Source organism: Haliotis cracherodii, unplaced genomic scaffold (assembly GCF_022045235.1).
Source record: "Haliotis cracherodii isolate W230 unplaced genomic scaffold, xgHalCrac1.p SCAF_37, whole genome shotgun sequence".
In the NCBI taxonomy this organism is placed as follows: Eukaryota; Metazoa; Mollusca; class Gastropoda; order Lepetellida; family Haliotidae; genus Haliotis; species Haliotis cracherodii.
The window spans coordinates 348,548-367,051 of record NW_027266294.1 but is presented as its reverse complement, the minus strand read 5'-3'; the positions used below and the strand labels follow the sequence as shown (position 1 = coordinate 367,051).

The window sequence follows — 18,504 nt, the reverse complement described above, 5'->3', positions numbered from 1 at the left end:
GGAAATGAGCACTGATAATAACGGCCGATTGGTATTGTCATGTTGTTTATACAAACATTTTCAAGTTGTGGGTGCTTAGCGATCGTGTTGGGAGTAGGGGCTTAATTCCTTTGTTTTCGAGAGATTAGTTTAATAAACTGGAGAAGCCTGTGAGTAAGTGATGGTCATTCAATGTGTTCATAGTATGATAGTTTATTTAATTCTATTGGATTAACAAACAATAGTGGTGTAAAGGGGGTTATAAAAGTTGGTACATTTTGACTGACAGACAATCTCATCACGAGTTTGAAACGAAAACGCCATGCTTACGATGCTGAATTCAAACTGCGAGTCTTCGCTCTAGCTGATATATTTTTCTCATGGGTTCATAATTTTATATATACCGATTCACAAAATGGCGCTTCGTTGTTGATGGCAACATATAACGATCATTATGAGATTAAAAAAAACCAAGAGGAACAGCTTCCCACATTATGAAAGTGGATGACTGGTTTGTTATATCTTTATTAGAAATAATAATGACTTTTTCAATATAATTACAACGTTTTCCGCGTTATATTTTTTAATATCTGCGAGTACCGGCACATGTCTTGCAGTCCGACTTCGCAGTGTTTTTTGCCTTTCACTTCCTGGTTCGGCTTATCTGCGGGTCATATCATTTTCTCTCGTATTTCAATGGTCAAGTTAGGACCTCGGCTTATCTACGGGATCGGCTTATCCGCGGTCATATACAGTATTTTAACTATTTTCTCACTCTCAACTTTTCTCAAGTATTCCGAAGACCCGGGTTCAATTCCCGACATGGGTACAATGTGTGAAGCCCATTTCTGGTGTCCCCTGCCGTGATATTGCTGAAATATTGCTAAAAGCGGCGTTAAACCATACTCACTCACTCATTCTCAAGTATTCTCTCACTCTCAACTATTCTCACTCTCACAGCTGCTGCAACTCTCACAACTCTCTCAGTTCTCAACTTCTGCTTTGTCGCAACTCTATTGTCATGTGTCATTGTGTTGTCTCATACATGTCATGTGGTATGGGGGAAACAAAACCATCCTAAGTGATTTTGACAAAATGTGGAATTTTTAGCTCCACAAGCATATCTCCCTTCATTAACAACTATCTAATGGAATGGAATCTCCTTGTTGTGATATACGCTGAGGCCACATGGCAGCCACATTGACAGTGTCACTCCCAGACATCTCCGTGTTGTGATATATGCTCAGGCCACATTGACAGTGTCGCTCCCAGACATCTCCGTGTTGTGATATATACATGGCAGTCACATTGACAGTGTCACTCCCAGACATCTCCGTGTTGTGATATATACATGGCAGTCACATTGACAGTGTCGCTCCCAGACATCTCCGTGTTGTGATATATGCTCAGGCCACATTGACAGTGTCGCTCCCAGACATCTCCGTGTTGTGATATATACATGGCAGTCACATTGACAGTGTCGCTCCCAGACATCTCCGTGTTGTGATATATACATGGCAGCCACATTGACAGTGTCACTCCCAGACATCTCCGTGTTGTGATATATGCTCAGGCCACATTGACAGTGTCGCTCCCAGACATCTCCGTGTTGTGATATATACATGGTAGCCACATTGACAGTGTCGCTCCCAGACACCTCCGTGTTGTGATATACGCTGAGGCCACACTGACAGTGTCGCTCCCAGACATCTCCGTGTTGTGATATATACATGGCAGTCACATTGACAGTGTCGCTCCCAGACATCTCCGTGTTGTGATATATACATGGCAGTCACATTGACAGTGTCGCTCCCAGACATCTCCATGTTGTGATATATACATGGCAGTCACATTGACAGTGTCGCTCCCAGACATCTCCGTGTTGTGATATAAACATGGCAGTCACATTGACAGTGTCGCTCCCAGACATCTCAGTTTTGAGATATACGCTGAGGCCACATGGCAGCCACATTGACAGTGTCACTCCCAGACATCTCCGTGTTGTGATATATACATGGCAGTCACATTGACAGTGTCGCTCCCAGACATCTCCGTGTTGTGATATATACATGGCAGTCACATTGACAGTGTCGCTCCCAGACATCTCAGTGTTGAGATATACGCTGAGGTCACATGGCAGCCACATTGACAGTGTCACTCCCAGACATCTCCGTGTTGTGATATATACATGGCAGTCACATTGACAGTGTCGCTCCCAGACATCTCCGTGTTGTGATATATACATGGCAGTCACATTGACAGTGTTGCTCCCAGACATCTCCGTGTTGTGATATATACATGGCAGTCACATTGACAGTGTTGCTCCCAGACATCTCCGTGTTGTGATATAAACATGGCAGTCACATTGACAGTGTCGTTCCCAGACATCTCCGTTGGTTGGTTTGTTGTTTAACGCCGCACTCAGCAATATTCCAGCTATATGACGGCGGTTCAGACATATCCGTGTTGTGATATATGCCGTGTTGTGATATATGCTCAGGCCACATTGACAGTGTCGCTCCAAGACATCTCCGTGTTGTGATATATGTTGAGGCCACGTGAATATGTAAATAATCAAATCTGGATGAGACAATCCAGTGATTGACATCATGAGCATCGATCCATGCATCTGGGACACAATGTATATATTAAGTCAGTGAGCCTGACCATCTGATCCCGTGAGTCGCCTCAAGTGACCTTGACTGCACCTAATCCCGTTAGTTGCCTCTTATTACATGCATATAGAGCAAACTGGATCATTGAGGTTAGATTCAGAGAAAACTACCAACTATTTGTTTATGCTGCATACTGTACCAACTATTTGTGTATACTGCATACTGTATCAACTATTTGTGTATGCTGCATACTGTACCAACTATTTGTGTATGCTGCATACTGTACCAACTATTTGTGTATGCTGCATACTGTACCAACTATTTGTGTATGCTGCATACCGTATCAACTATTTGTGTATGCTGCATACTGTACCAACTATTTGTGTATACTGCATACTGTACCAACTATTTGTGTATGCTGCATACTGTACCAACTATTTGTGTATGCTGCATACTGTACCAACTATTTGTGTATACTGCATACTGTACCAACTATTTGTGTATACTGCATACCGTACCAACTATTTGTGTATACTGCATACTGTACCAACTATTTGTGTATACTGCATACTGTACCAACTATTTGTGTATGCTCCATACTGTACCAACTATTTGTGTATACTGCATACTGTACCAACTATTTGTGTATGCTCCATACTGTACCAACTATTTGTGTATGCTCCATACTGTACCAACTATTTGTGTATGCTGCATACTGTACCAACTATTTGTGTATACTGCATACTGTACCAACTATTTGTGTATGCTGCATACTGTACCAACTATTTGTGTATGCTGCAAACTGTACCAACTATTTGTGTATATTGCAGGCACTGAGAGAAGACAAGGATGAATCGACGCCCTGTTTCAGAATCTGGAAGGTGACACCAGAGCAGATGGAAGTCCTCATGTTGGCGGCACTGGTCCTATCAGGATGTAGTTGCTATGGAGATGAGATGGCATCACACCTGTTGCTGTTGGATAAGCTGCCAGAAGGAATCAGTGCCAAGAACCAACTGCCCCTTGTCATCAGAACCAACTACAGTGTAAGTCACTCACTCACTCACTCACTCACTTACCCACCCACCCACCCACTCACTCACTCACTCACTCACTCAATGTTAACATATACAGCCCCTGGTCTCTATACAAACACCTGTTAATGACCAGTCAAGCATCTATGTTAACATATACAGCCCCTGGTCTCTATACAAACACCTGTTAATGACCAGTCAAGCATCTATGTTAACATCAGCGGCTTTGTTAGACATCATCCTATTGTGTGACCCTTTGAGACTATCTGTCCCAGACATCAGGCTGGACAATGAACACCATGACCTGGAGTAAACATTGTCCACTTGACAGACCCATGGTCATGTCCCCCCCCCCCCCCCCCCCCCCCCCCCCCCCCCAGCTCATTTGTCTGTTGATGGATTGTCACTGAATGGCTGAGGAATGCCGTACTCCATGGTCAGCAATTATAGGTCAGGAAGATGTTGCAGTAATGTTGGACAATTAGTGTTAGGGAGGTGGTCAAGTTGTTGTGGGTGATGTTGGACATTTACTGTCAGGGAGATGGTCAAGTTGTTGTTGGTGATGTTGGACAATTAGTGTCAGGGAGATGGTCAAGTCGTCGGTGATGTTGGGCAATTAGTCTCAGGGAGGTGGTCAAGTTGTTGTGGGTGATGTTTGACAATTAGTGTCAGGGAGGTGGTCAAGTTGTTGTGGGTGATGTTGGACAGTTAGTCTCAGGGAGGTGGTCAAGTTGTTGGGGGTGATGTTGGACAATTAATGTCAGGGAGGTGGTCAAGTCGTCGATGATGTTGGACAATTAGTGTCAGGGAGGTGGTCACGTTGTTGGGGGTGATGTTTGACAATTAGTGTCAGGGAGATGGTCAAGTCGTGGGTGATGTTGGACAATAAGTGTCAGGGAGATGGTCAAGTTGTTGTTGGTGATGTTGGACAATTAGTGTCAGGGAGATGGTCAAGTCGTCGGTGATGTTGGACAATTAGTGTCAGCGAGATGGTCAAGTCGTGGGTGATGTTGGACAATAAGTGTCAGGGAGATGGTCAAGTTGTTGTTGGTGATGTTGGACAATTAGTGTCAGGGAGATGGTCAAGTCGTGGGTCATGTTGGACAATTAGTGTCAGGGAGATGGTCAATTCGTGGGTCATGTTGGACAATTAGTGTCAGGGAGATGGTCAAGTCGTGGGTGATGTTGGACAATTAGTGTCAGAGTGTCACCCTCTTCACTGGGACACCAGGAGCCATCCCCTGACCAGAGTTACCATACCCTCACAGACAGTGGTCGTCTTGCAAGCCAACAGCAGAACACTGACAGACGGTGGTCGTCTTGCAAGCCAACAACAGAACACTGACAGACGGTGGTTGTCTTGCAAGCCAACAACAGAACACTGACAGACGGTGGTCGTCTTGCAAGCCAACAACAGAACACTGACAGACGGTGGTCGTCTTGCAAGCCAACAACAGAACACTGACAGACGGTGGTCGTCTTGCAAGCCAACAACAGAACACTGACAGACGGTGGTTGTCTTGCAAGCCAACAACAGAACACTGACAGACGGTGGTCGTCTTGCAAGCCAACAACAGAACACTGACAGACGGTGGTCGTCTTGCAAGCCAACAACAGAACACTGACAGACGGTGGTTGTCTTGCAAGCCAACAACAGAACACTGACAGACGGTGGTCGTCTTGCAAGCCAACAACAGAACACTGACAGACGGTGGTCGTCTTGCAAGCCAACAACAGAACACTGACAGACGGTGGTTGTCTTGCAAGCCAACAACAGAACACTGACAGACGGTGGTTGTCTTGCAAGCCAACAACAGAACACTGACAGACGGTGGTTGTCTTGCAAGCCAACAACAGAACACTGACAGACGGTGGTCGTCTTGCAAGCCAACAACAGAACACTGACAGACGGTGGTTGTCTTGCAAGCCAACAACAGAACACTGACAGACGGTGGTTGTCTTGCAAGCCAACAGCAGAACACTGACAGACGGTGGTCGTCTTGCAAGCCAACAACAGAACACTGACAGACGGTGGTCGTCTTGCAAGCCAACAACAGAACACTGACAGACGGTGGTTGTCTTGCAAGCCAACAACAGAACACTGACAGACGGTGGTCGTCTTGCAAGCCAACAACAGAACACTGACAGACGGTGGTTGTCTTGCAAGCCAACAACAGAACACTGACAGACGGTGGTCGTCTTGCAAGCCAACAACAGAACACTGACAGACGGTGGTCGTCTTGCAAGCCAACAACAGAACACTGACAGACGGTGGTCGTCTTGCAAGCCAACAACAGAACACTGACAGACGGTGGTCGTCTTGCAAGCCAACAACAGAACACTGACAGACGGTGGTCGTCTTGCAAGCCAACAACAGAACACTGACAGACGGTGGTCGTCTTGCAAGCCAACAACAGAACACTGACAGACGGTGGTCGTCTTGCAAGCCAACAACAGAACACTGACAGACGGTGGTCGTCTTGCAAGCCAACAACAGAACACTGACAGACGGTGGTTGTCTTGCAAGCCAACAACAGAACACTGACAGACGGTGGTTGTCTTGCAAGCCAACAACAGAACACTGACAGACGGTGGTTGTCTTGCAAGCCAACAACAGAACACTGACAGACGGTGGTCGTCTTGCAAGCCAACAACAGAACACTGACAGACGGTGGTTGTCTTGCAAGCCAACAACAGAACACTGACAGACGGTGGTTGTCTTGCAAGCCAACAGCAGAACACTGACAGACGGTGGTCGTCTTGCAAGCCAACAACAGAACACTGACAGACGGTGGTCGTCTTGCAAGCCAACAACAGAACACTGACAGACGGTGGTCGTCTTGCAAGCCAACAACAGAACACTGACAGACGGTGGTCGTCTTGCAAGCCAACAACAGAACACTGACAGACGGTGGTTGTCTTGCAAGCCAACAACAGAACACTGACAGACGGTGGTTGTCTTGCAAGCCAACAGCAGAACACTGACAGACGGTGGTCGTCTTGCAAGCCAACAACAGAACACTGACAGACGGTGGTCGTCTTGCAAGCCAACAACAGAACACTGAAGTCTTCAGGTCACACCAGTAATTTGCTGAGCAACTGACTTGGCACGTCATAAGAACTTCCAGCAATACAAGATTCATGACAAGGACACTCTTTGTTTAAAATCCATACAGTACCTAACAAGAAGTGAAGCAAATTCAAAGATTACATCAACTCCTTTATTGGAGCTGACTTGACCAAATTCTTTCTCATCAGACGAGTGTTCCTGTGTTTATCGTGCTCCTGCTGGGAGTGTCCGTCATGTCGAGGACAAACTGACTGAGGTGATGTCACCTCCTCACAGCTCTGGCTTCCTGTCAATAATACCACAGAGTCGTTAATCTTGGGGTCTCGTGGAGCCGTGACGCGAGCTGTCAGGACTGACCGGTGGTAGTAGGTATCATGTCCGTCCTGTAATTTTCTGAGATGCTGCAAGGTGCGAGAGTCACACGTTCTCCCATCTCTGATTAGATCTGCGCCTTGTGCAATGGCTGTCCGCCCAACATGTCCTCGTTAGGACTCACTAATTGCAGACAAGAAAAGGTCACCCTGCTGTTCCGCCAGCTTCCCTCACTGTATTTCATTGTGATGTATCGGGGACTAAATTGGTTGCAACATTAACGTGTATCGATGAGAGATTGTTTTCTGGCTAGTCAATTTACAAGCCACTTTAGAAAGTTATGGTCCTCAAATTGGAGATTAAGAAGACGCTAATTGCAATCAGGATATCCACTCAGAAAGTTTCCTATTCTCATTTCTTATGAATATTATCATTGATATACTTTAATGAGAAAACAGATACAAACTTTTAATGTGATTATCAATTGATTTGATGGTGTTTCAGTGCAGACCGACAGCCATCAGAAGCATGATTCACAGTGCAGCATATCACTCTGTGTGTGTGTGTGTGTGTGTGTGTGTGGTGGTGGGGGAAAAGAGAGAGAGGGGGGTGGGGGGGGGGGAAGAGAAAAAGGGGGGGGGGGGGGGGGGCAGGCGTTGGGCTGTGTGTGTGTGTGTGTGTTTGTATGTGTGGGACAACATGCCTTTTTTGACAATCACAACATACCTTCTTTGTCAATCACAGCATGCCTTCATTGACAGTCTCAACGTGCCTTCTTTGACAATCACAACATACCTTCTTTGACAATCACAACATACCTTCTTTGACAATCAGAACATGCCTTCATTGACAGTCTCAACATGCCTTCTTTGACAGACAGTCTCAACATGCCTTCTTTGACAGACAGTCTCAACATGCCCACTTTAACAGACAATCATAACATGCCTCCTTTGACAATCAACATGTCTCCCCTGACAGACAGTCTTAACATGCCTTCATTTACAGACAATCACAAATAGCAAACATGACAGTACAGTTTATTAATAATAAAATTTTTGGGATACTAGTTTGGAATTGGTTCTACAGAGTGAATGCTTTAATTGAATGTAACGCTGATTATTGAGAGTTAAATAGTTTATTGCATGTGAAACGCTTTTAAGTAAATTGTTCAGAGCAGAGTGAAACTGTTCAGTGTTTATCAAAAGAAAAAAACCAGCTGATTGAGAGTAGAACTGCTACAGATGAGAGCTGAGAGAGGTAGACTGGGACGAAGGACGTTGTCCCTCACAGTTCCTATTGTCTCTCCAGTGTCTCTCCAGTGTCTCTCCAGTGTCTTCTCTCCACTGTTTTCCTTCTCAGTGTCTTCTCTCGACTGTCTTCCTTCACAGTGTCTCTCCAGTGAAACGTAAGACCGGGCAACTGACAGAGCCTATCGGATTGTGTGGACGGAGTTTCACACACTATTATAGTGCTGTTATACCTGTTACTTCCTCAAACAAACACATTAAGGCTGTGTGTGGTCAGGAGGCCGCTGTATCAACAAGTCAACGCTCGGAGCCCCACTCATGTCCGACCTGATCGGGGCCTTACCAGGTGACAACCTCAACACGGCGACACGCCTCGGGTGACCTCCTCATCACAGATACTCCTCGGGTGTGTTGTCCTCAGGGTCGTTGCTAGTCACCACAACGCTGTCACACAAACACACTAATGAACCCCCTCCACGGGGGTCGACGACATCACAGGGGTAGCACAGGCACTGGGTCACCTTCAGTGGATATGTGCACCGGCCAGAGGCTGCTGGGAGGACAAGCTACATTCTACATGAGCTGTCTGCAAAAATGAAACCATATATCATACCAAAACAGAAATTCTGTGAATACCAAACTCACAATAGATATGTGTACAATACTCACACACAAGAGTCGCAAAGAGAGACAGGTCAGCCAAAATTGCTTAGGCAGAAGGCAAGCTCTTAAACACTTAATGCAACATGAACTGTCTACATGAGCTGTCTGCATGAGCTGGCACTCACTCACTCACTCACTCACTCACTCACTCACTCACTCACTCGAGGTTTATATTTTTCAGGGTTCTGTCCGATTCCAAGAATCTGATGATTTCCGAGTGGTTCTGAATGTGACGGCACCGTCCCTGCAAGATGCATACAGCGTCCAGGCAGACCTGGTACCTCACCGCAACACCCTGATGCTGCAGGTGGTATGTGGAACAGCTTGATGTCACATGACAGGACATGACACCATGTCACAACAGTACATGACACCATGTCACATGACAGGACATGACACCATAGATGGACTGTAACACAGGAGGACTGTAACACAGGTGGACTGTAACACAGGTGGACTGTAACAGAGGTGGACTGTAACATGTCGACTGTACCACAGGTGGACTGTGACATGTGGACTGTAACAGGTGGACTGTAACAGAGGAGGACTGTACCACAGGTGGACTGTAACAGAGGCGGACTGTAACATGTGGACTGTAACAGGTGGGTTGTTAAACAGGTGGACTAACACAGGACTGTAACGGGTTGGCTGTAACAGGTATACTGTAACACAGGTGGACTGTAACACAGTGGACTGTAACACATTGGACTGTAACACAGGACTGTTACACAGGTGGACTGTAACACAGGTGGACTGTAACACAGTGGACTGTAACACAGGACTGTTACACAGGTGGACTGTAACACAGGTGGACTGTAACACAGGTGGACTGTAACACAGTGGACTGTAACACAGGAGGACTGTAACACAGGAGGACTGTAACACAGGTGGACTGTAACAGAGGTGGACTGTAACGCAGATGGACTGTAACACAGGTGGACTGTAATAGAGGTGGACTGTAACGCAGATGGACTGTAACACAGGTGGACTGTAACACAGGTGGACTGTAACACAGTGGACTGTAACACAGGTGGTCTGTAACACAGGAGAACTGTTACACAAGTGGACTAACACAGGACTGTAACACAGTGGACTGTAACACAGGTGGTCTGTAAAAGAGGTGGACTGTAACACAAGAGAACTGTAACAAGTGGACTGTTACATTGGACTGTAACACAGGAGGACTGTAACAGAGATGGACTGTAACAGCGGTGAATTGTAACAGAGGTGGACTGTAACAGGTGGACTGTAACACAGGTGGACTGTAACAGGTGGACTGTACCACAGGTGGACTGTAAAACAGGTGGACTGTAACAGGTGGACTGTAACACAGGTGGACTGTAACGGGTGGACTGTACCACAGGTGGACTGTAACAGGTGGACTGTACCACAGGTGGACTGTAACAGAGGCGGACTGTAACCGGGGTGGACTGTAACAGAGATGTACTGTAACATGTGGACTGTAACAGGTGGACTGTAACACAGGAGGACTGTTACACAGGTGGACTAACACTGGACTGTAACGGGTTGGCTGTAACAGGTATACTGTAACACAGGTGGACTGTAACACAGGACTGTAACATGGTGGACTGTAACACAGTACTGTAACAGGTGGACTGTAACAGAGGTGGACTGTAAAACAGGTGGACTTTAACACAGGTGGACTGTAACACAGGTGGACTGTAACACAGTACTGTAACAGGTGGACTGTAACACAGGTGGACTGTAACACAGTACTGTAACAGGTGGACCGTAACACAGGTGGACTGTAACACAGTACTGTAACAGGTGGACTGTAACACAGGTGGACTGTAACAGATTGACTGTAACACAGGTGGACTGTAACACAGGAGAGCTGTAACACAGGAGGACTGTAACTGGGGCTCCTTCTAGGTTTGTCAGCTCCATATCCGTGCTCCTGTTTCACCAAAGTGGTAAATCGTCTCAGATTCATCAGTTCAAAGTAGAATCCGACTCACTCACTCACTCACTCACTCAAAAACTCACACACCTGTTATTACTGAGAAAGTTAAAGTAAAATTTAGATTTTGGATGATCAATAGAATTTCTAGTCGTGTCGTTTGATGTCAAATATATCAACACTTTTCAATACAACTCATGTTGATATATTTGATATTACGTGACACTGGGATGAGATTCTGTACGGCCACTTGTTCGGCTGTGGCACCCATGATGCTGTTACTGTTTCAGTACAAGATGAGTGTTCCTGGAGGCTTCAGTCTGCTGTGGTTGTTTGTCGGGATCGCGGCGGCGACATTCCTCGTGTTCGTGTGTGCCGCCATCTACGCCGTGTGCTGGATCAGCTCGGAGCAGTGCATGTACGACCTGGCGGAGCGGAAGAGCTACGCCAGCAGCAGCCAGCCCGGCATCTACCGCTCCCGCAACAGCATGCAGATGGCGCTGCAGCAGGGGGACATCGCACTGTTGGCGGAGGAGGCGGACAACATCCACAACGACGACACGTTAAAGAGAGTTCCAGAAATGCCAGAGGAAGAGGAAGCCGAGGCCATTGAAATGGTAGACAACACAACACACAACATACGTAAAGATGGTAGACAACACAACACACAACATACGTAAAGATGGTAGACAACACAACACACAACATACGTAAAGATGGTAGACAACACAACACACAACATACGTAAAGATGGTAGACAACATAACACACAACATACGTAAAGATGGTAGACAACATAACACACAACATACGTAAAGATGGTAGACAACACAACACACAACATACGTAAAGATGGTAGACAACACAACACACAACATACGTAAAGATGGTAGACAACACAACACACAACATACGTACAGATGGTAGACAACATAACACACAACATACGTAAAGATGGTAGACAACACAACACACAACATACGTAAAGATGGTAGACAACACAACACACAACATACGTAAAGATGGTAGACAACACAACATACGTAAAGATGGTAGACAACACAACACACAACATACGTAAAGATGGTAGACAACACAACACACAACATACGTAAAGATGGTAGACAACACAACACACAACATACGTAAAGATGGTAGACAACATAACACACAACATACGTAAAGATGGTAGACAACACAACACACAACATACGTAAAGATGGTAGACAACACAACACACAACATACGTAAAGATGGTAGACAACACAACACACAACATACGTAAATATGGTAGACAACATAACAAACATCAAACGTACAGATGGTAGGCAACATAACACACAACATACGTAAAGATGGTAGACAACACAACACACAACATATGTAAAGATGGTAGACAACATAACACACAACATATGTAAAGATGGTAGACAACATAACACACAACATACGTAAAGATGGTAGACAGCATAACACACAACAAACGTAAAGATGGTACACAACATAACACACAACAAACGTAAAGATGGTAGACAGCATAACACACAACAAACGTAAAGATGGTAGACAGCATAACACACAACAAACGTAAAGATGGTAGACAGCATAACACACAGCAAACGTAAAGATGGTAGACAACATCACACACAACATACGTAAAGATGGTAGACAACATCACACAACAAACGTACAGATGGTAGACAACATAACACACAACATACGTAAAGATGGTAGACAACATCACACAACAAACGTACAGATGGTAGAAACATAACACACAACAAACGTAAAGATGGTAGGCAACATAACACAACATACGTAAAGATGGTAGACAACATAACACACAACATACGTAAAGATGGTAGACAACTTAACACACAACATACGTAAAGATGGTAGACAACATAACACACAACATACGTAAAGATGGTAGACAACTTAACACACAACATACGTAAAGAGGGTAGACAGCATAACACACAACATACGTAAAGAGGGTAGACATCATAACACCCAACATGCATAAAGAATGTAGACAACACAACACACAACATATGTAAAGATGGTAGACAACATAACAAACATCATACGTAAAGATGGTAGACAACATAACACACAACATACGTAAAGATGGTAGACAACATAACACACAACATATGTAAAGATGGTAGACAACATAACACACAACATAAGTAAAGATGGTAGACATCATAACACCCAACATACGTAAAGATGGTAGACAACATAACACACAACAAACGTAAAGATGGTAGACAACATAACACACAACATACGTAAAGATGGTAGACAACATAACACATCATACATACAGATTGGTAAGATTGTAGACAACACAACATAAGTAAAGATTTAAACAGCACAACATAAGTAAAAATGGTAGACAGCACAACATGTGAAAAGACTGTAGACAATACTACATATCAACATATATGAAAATGGTTGACAGCACAACATACGTAAAGACTTTAGACAGCACAACATAAGTAAAGATTTAATCAGCACAACATAAGTAAAAATGGTAGACAGCACAATAATAGTAAAAATTGTTGAAAGCACAACATAAGTTAAGATTGCAGACAGGACAACATATCAACATATGTAAAGATGGTAGACAGCACAACATAAGTAAAAATTTAAACTGCACAACATAAGTAAAAATGGTAGACAGCACAATAATAGTAAAAATTGTTGAAAGCACAACATAAGTTAAGATTGCAGACAGGACAACATATCAACATATGTAAAGATGGTAGACAGCACAACATAAGTAAAAATTCAAACTGCACAACATAAGTAAAAATGGTAGACAGCACAATAATAGTAAAAATTGTTGAAAGCACAACATAAGTTAAGATTGCAGACAGGACAACATATCAACATTCGTAAAGATGGTAGACAGCACAACATAAGTAAAGATGGTAGACAGCACAACAAAAGTAAAGATGGTAGACTGCGCAACACACGTAGCGATAGCTGAGATTCTACAGTGCCTTCTGTGTGTTTCAGGAGGAGCTGAGAAACAAAGACAAAGGAGAAGACTTCACTGACCGAGGGGATGAAGCATCAGTCAACATCACTGAGAAGAATCTGGTGAAGAGTCGCTACCACACCCAGAGCAAGACAATTCACAAAGATCTCATCAAGAAGGGCAAGAGGAAGCGGTTCCGGCGAGGCAAGCCTCACAGCGAGACGTATGACACGGTGATGGAGTATCCAGAGAACTCATCTGAAGGATCCGGGGCTTCAGAAGCAGATGGAGAAGACAAAGAGGAGGACGGGAAAGGGAAACACGAAGCTCGGGAACACCACATCATGAAACAGGGCCGAGAGATGACAACCTTCCATCCTAAGCTGACTCGCTCTGCCGCACCTGACCCAAGTCACAGAGACATGGATCACCCTCAACACCACGCCCCTGCCCCGCCCCACACAGCAGGTGCCACCCCAGGGGGTGAGGCCACCAGACCGGACCCTGCTGACCCTACTGACCTCACCGACCCAAACTATACGCCCTTCCTGGTGCAGGCTGACGTCCACCAGATCGGTCTGGCCTCGGAGATCCTCCGGAACCCCCCGGACAAGAGACATGTGGGGAACCCTGGCCATGGCAGGTCGGGCGTGGCCCCGGTTCCGATACCGGTCAAAGTTCCCCAGAGGAAGGTGGCATTTTCAGATGATGAGAGGAATGATCCCAAGTCTTGCCACGAAGCGCTGGAGATATTTCAGGAGGTATGTTTCAGTTGTGTTGGTTGGGGAGATATTTCAGGAGGTGTGTTTCAGTTGTGTTGGTTGGGGAGATATTTCAGGAGGTGTGTTTCAGTTGTGTTGGTTGGGGAGATATTTCAGGAGGTATGTTTCAGTTGTGTTGGGAGATATTTCAGGAGGTGTGTTTCAGTTGTGATGGTTAGGGAGATATTTCAGGAGGTATGTTTCAGTTGTGTTGGTTGGGGAGATATTTCAGGAGGTGTGTTTCAGTTGTGTTGGTTAGGGAGATATTTCAGGAGGTGTGTTTCAGTTGTGTTGGTTGGGGAGATATTTCAGGAGGTATGTTTCAGTTGTGTTGGGATATATTTCAGGAGGTGTGTTTCAGTTGTGTTGGTTGGGGAGATATTTCAGGAGGTGTGTTTCAGTTGTGTTTGTTGAGGAGATATTTCAGGAGGTATGTTTCAGTTGTGTTGGGAGATATTTCAGGAGGTGTGTTTCAGTTGTGTTGGTTGGGGAGATATTTCAGGAGGTGTGTTTCAGTTGTGTTTGTTGAGGAGATATTTCAGGAGGTATGTTTCAGTTGTGTTGGGAGATATTTCAGGAGGTGTGTTTCAGTTGTGTTGGTTAGGGAGATATTTCAGGAGGTGTGTTTCAGTTGTGTTGGTTGGGGAGATATTTCAGGAGGTGTGTTTCAGTTGTGTTGGTTAGGGAGATATTTCAGGAGGTGTGTTTCAGTTGTGTTGGTTGAGGAGATATTTCAGGAGGTGTGTTTCAGTTGTGATGGTTGGGGAGATATTTCAGGAGGCGTGTTTCAGTTGTGTTGGTTGGAAAGATATTTCAGGAGGTGTGTTTCAGTTGTGTTGGGAGATATTTCAGGAGGTATGTTTCAGTTGTGTTGTTTGGGGAGATATTTCAGGAGGTATGTTTCAGTTGTGGTGGGAGATATTTCAGGAGGTGTGTTTCAGTTGTGTTGGTTGAGGAGATATTTCAGGAGGTGTGTTTCAGTTGTGTTGGTTGGGGAGATATTTCAGGAGGTGTGTTTCAGTTGTGTTGGTTGGGGAGATATTTCAGGAGGTGTGTTTCAGTTGTGTTGGTTAGGGAGATATTTCAGGAGGTGTGTTTCAGTTGTGTTGGTTGGGGAGATATTTCAGGAGGTGTGTTTCAGTTGTGATGGTTGGGGAGATATTTCAGGAGGTGTGTTTCAGTTGTGTTTGTTGAGGAGATATTTCAGGAGGTATGTTTCAGTTGTGTTGGTTGGGGAGATATTTCAGGAGGTGTGTTTCAGTTGTGTTGGTTGGGGAGATATTTCAGGAGGTGTGTTTCAGTTGTGTTGGTTGGGGAGATATTTCAGGAGGTGTGTTTCAGTTGTGTTTGTTGAGAAGATATTTCAGGAGGTGTGTTTCAGTTGTGTTGGGAGAGATTTCAAGAGGTGTGTTTGAATTGTGTTGGTTGGGGAGATATTTCAGGAGGTGTGTTTCAGTTGTGTTATAAAAAACAGATAACCTTTATTTCCTGGTGAGGAACACAATATCAGTTAAACACCAGACCAAAACAAGGTTTCTGTGGCATAAATCTTTCAAAACTTTAGGAAAACACAAAGTTGTTGGCTAATGTTACTTTTGACTGATACAAAAAACGAATAACCTCAAATTAAATTCTGTGCCAAACACTCAGGTCAAAGTAAGTGTGCCCTATACGTGCCATTTCCCTGCACAAGTCAAAAAGATGAAGTTGGATGTTTTGTTTTCTTCATAAAAAGACAACAAGATGTCTTGAAACAAGATTATGTAAATCTAATAACCTTTATTCCCTGGTGAGGAACACAATGTCAATGAAAAACCAGACCGAAATTGTCGTCAAGTTTAACAAAAATAAAACTTTGACTTGAGTGAGCGAGTTGGGTTTAACGCCGCTTTTAGCAGAATTGCAGCTATATCACGACATGTAAGCTTGATGTGAGAGGAAAGCCCCAAAGTGATGCAGGTTAAGGACGTTTACCACTTTGGTGAAACCCACAAGCATGGGTATGGTGCTGACAAACCTAGAAACATAATCAGGGCTAACTGGCATTCAAACCCACAATCATAGGTTTCTGGCGTTCCCAAGGGATGCAACTCTGCACAACGAATTACAGCACCTAAGATGGCAGGGCCACCCGTGCCCCCACTTTGACTTGAAGTAAATTGGGTCATACAATGACATCATCCAAACAATGTTTCTTAAGCACACATTCTGTGTAATATAAACTTTAAGAACACACAATCTTACGGGATAATGTGACTTTTGACATATTGACACAACAAACAAATAACCACAAATTCTATCCTAACCCTAACCCTGACTTCACTAGCAGCTAAAGGCGCTCGTACACTTCATCATACTGTTAATTGCATTCATGGATTCTGGATACAGTAGGCGACCATTGTCGTCACATTCAACTTCAGCGTCAGTGTCAGGCTTTCTCTTAGGACAGCCAATGTGAACATGAATGACCTCATTCCTGTGTCCAGATTCTTTGCTGTAAGAACATGTAGGTCGTTTACGTGTGGGTCGTGGGATCTCCAGGTCAGCATGGCCAAGTTCAGACTCATGACTAACACTTGGCTCGTCTACATCAGGTGGAGCTACTGCTGGCTTCTGATCTTATTGTATAGGTACCATTTCCTCTCCACAGACAACCCAACAGGTTCAATGACTGGAGACAGTCCTGTAGATGTCACCTCCTCCAGTTCTGTAGATTTGGTCTGTCTCTCTCAACTTCAAAATATTGGAACGGTTGTGAGAGTCTTGGCAGCTTCCTAAAACCAACAGCATTGAACAGCTTTTGCCTGTCAAACATGGGAACAACATGTTGTCAAGACATTCACTCTGGATGGAGGGCTGGAGTTGTACACACACATTTCAACATCGGCAATTGTGTGAACTTCAGACCTTCTGAATTAAGACTTGAATATTACAAAAGCCCAGTCTGGTTTAAAATTAGTGTGACCCACTGGCAAACAACAGAGTTTATCCCTTTCATGCAGATTATTTCAACTCTCCATAAGAGGTAACCTATTACAAAATTGTTTTTGTTTTGACCTATGCAATTGTCCATGTGGAAAATGGCTCAAGTAGACGTGTAGCATGCTTGTGCCCACTTCCTGTAACACCTCTCTGGCATGATGAAATTCACTTGCTTGCTGGTAGCTTCACACATAACACCAAATATTCCAAATTTATAAGGGGTCAGAAAATAGATTGGTCCTGGATGCTGTGAACTGTGAGGGATGTGTACTTGCTGGGCAAAGTCAAAGCTGTAATGCATTTCTCCCTCAAAGGAATTAGGCTGGTGAGGCTCTAGCCTGGGTGCTGGGTGTGACAGCAAGTTTTCTTTGCTGGTCTAGATTTTATCGGCATGCACATGTTGCAGATGTCTTAGGGATCTCTGCAGAAGATCAGTCTTTAGTTCCTCAGACATTGCTGACATTTTACTGAGGCTCACATTGCTGACATTTTACTGAGGCTAACAACATTGCTTTGGCAAACAAGGCAAAGATCCGGGTGCTGTTTAACCAGGAATGAAAAAGCATCCTTCCATATCCGTCTGAAAGTACTGAGAGATACTGTAGGCGTGTCATCAGGGCTGAGAGATACTGTAGGCGTGTCATCAGGGCTGAGAGATACTGTAGGCGTGTCATCAGGCCTGCTTTCCAGATAAAGTCTAGGGAGTTCGGACTTACTGAGACTTAACATCAGCCGATTTCACTACCGGACATGACCAGGAAGTACAAGGTTGTGTCGTTTGACTGTCACAAGCTGGATACATTCTGGATTCATTCTTTTAAACTTGGGCACTTTCCCAGCATTGCCATGTTGTCTGATGCCATCCTGGACACGTTTCGTGAGACAACTGTAGCGCTTCCATCCAATAGCATGAACAAAACAAAATGTCGTC

The 18,504-nt window shown here is 44.6% G+C and overlaps 1 protein-coding gene across 4 annotated transcripts in view; it reads left to right on the top strand.

Moving 5' to 3' along the window:
- Window positions 1-18,504, top strand: part of LOC139477912 (uncharacterized) — a 189,223-nt gene that overhangs the window by 126,797 nt on the left and 43,922 nt on the right. For all 4 annotated transcript variants that reach the window (XM_071260352.1, XM_071260353.1, XM_071260354.1 and 1 more), the window contains 4 exons: window positions 3,425-3,640; window positions 9,102-9,230; window positions 11,132-11,458; window positions 13,869-14,591. In XM_071260352.1, the coding sequence (XP_071116453.1) occupies window positions 3,491-3,640; window positions 9,102-9,230; window positions 11,132-11,458; window positions 13,869-14,591 (1,329 nt within the window). In that variant the 5' untranslated portion in view covers window positions 3,425-3,490. The remainder of the gene's footprint in view (window positions 1-3,424; window positions 3,641-9,101; window positions 9,231-11,131; window positions 11,459-13,868; window positions 14,592-18,504) is intronic.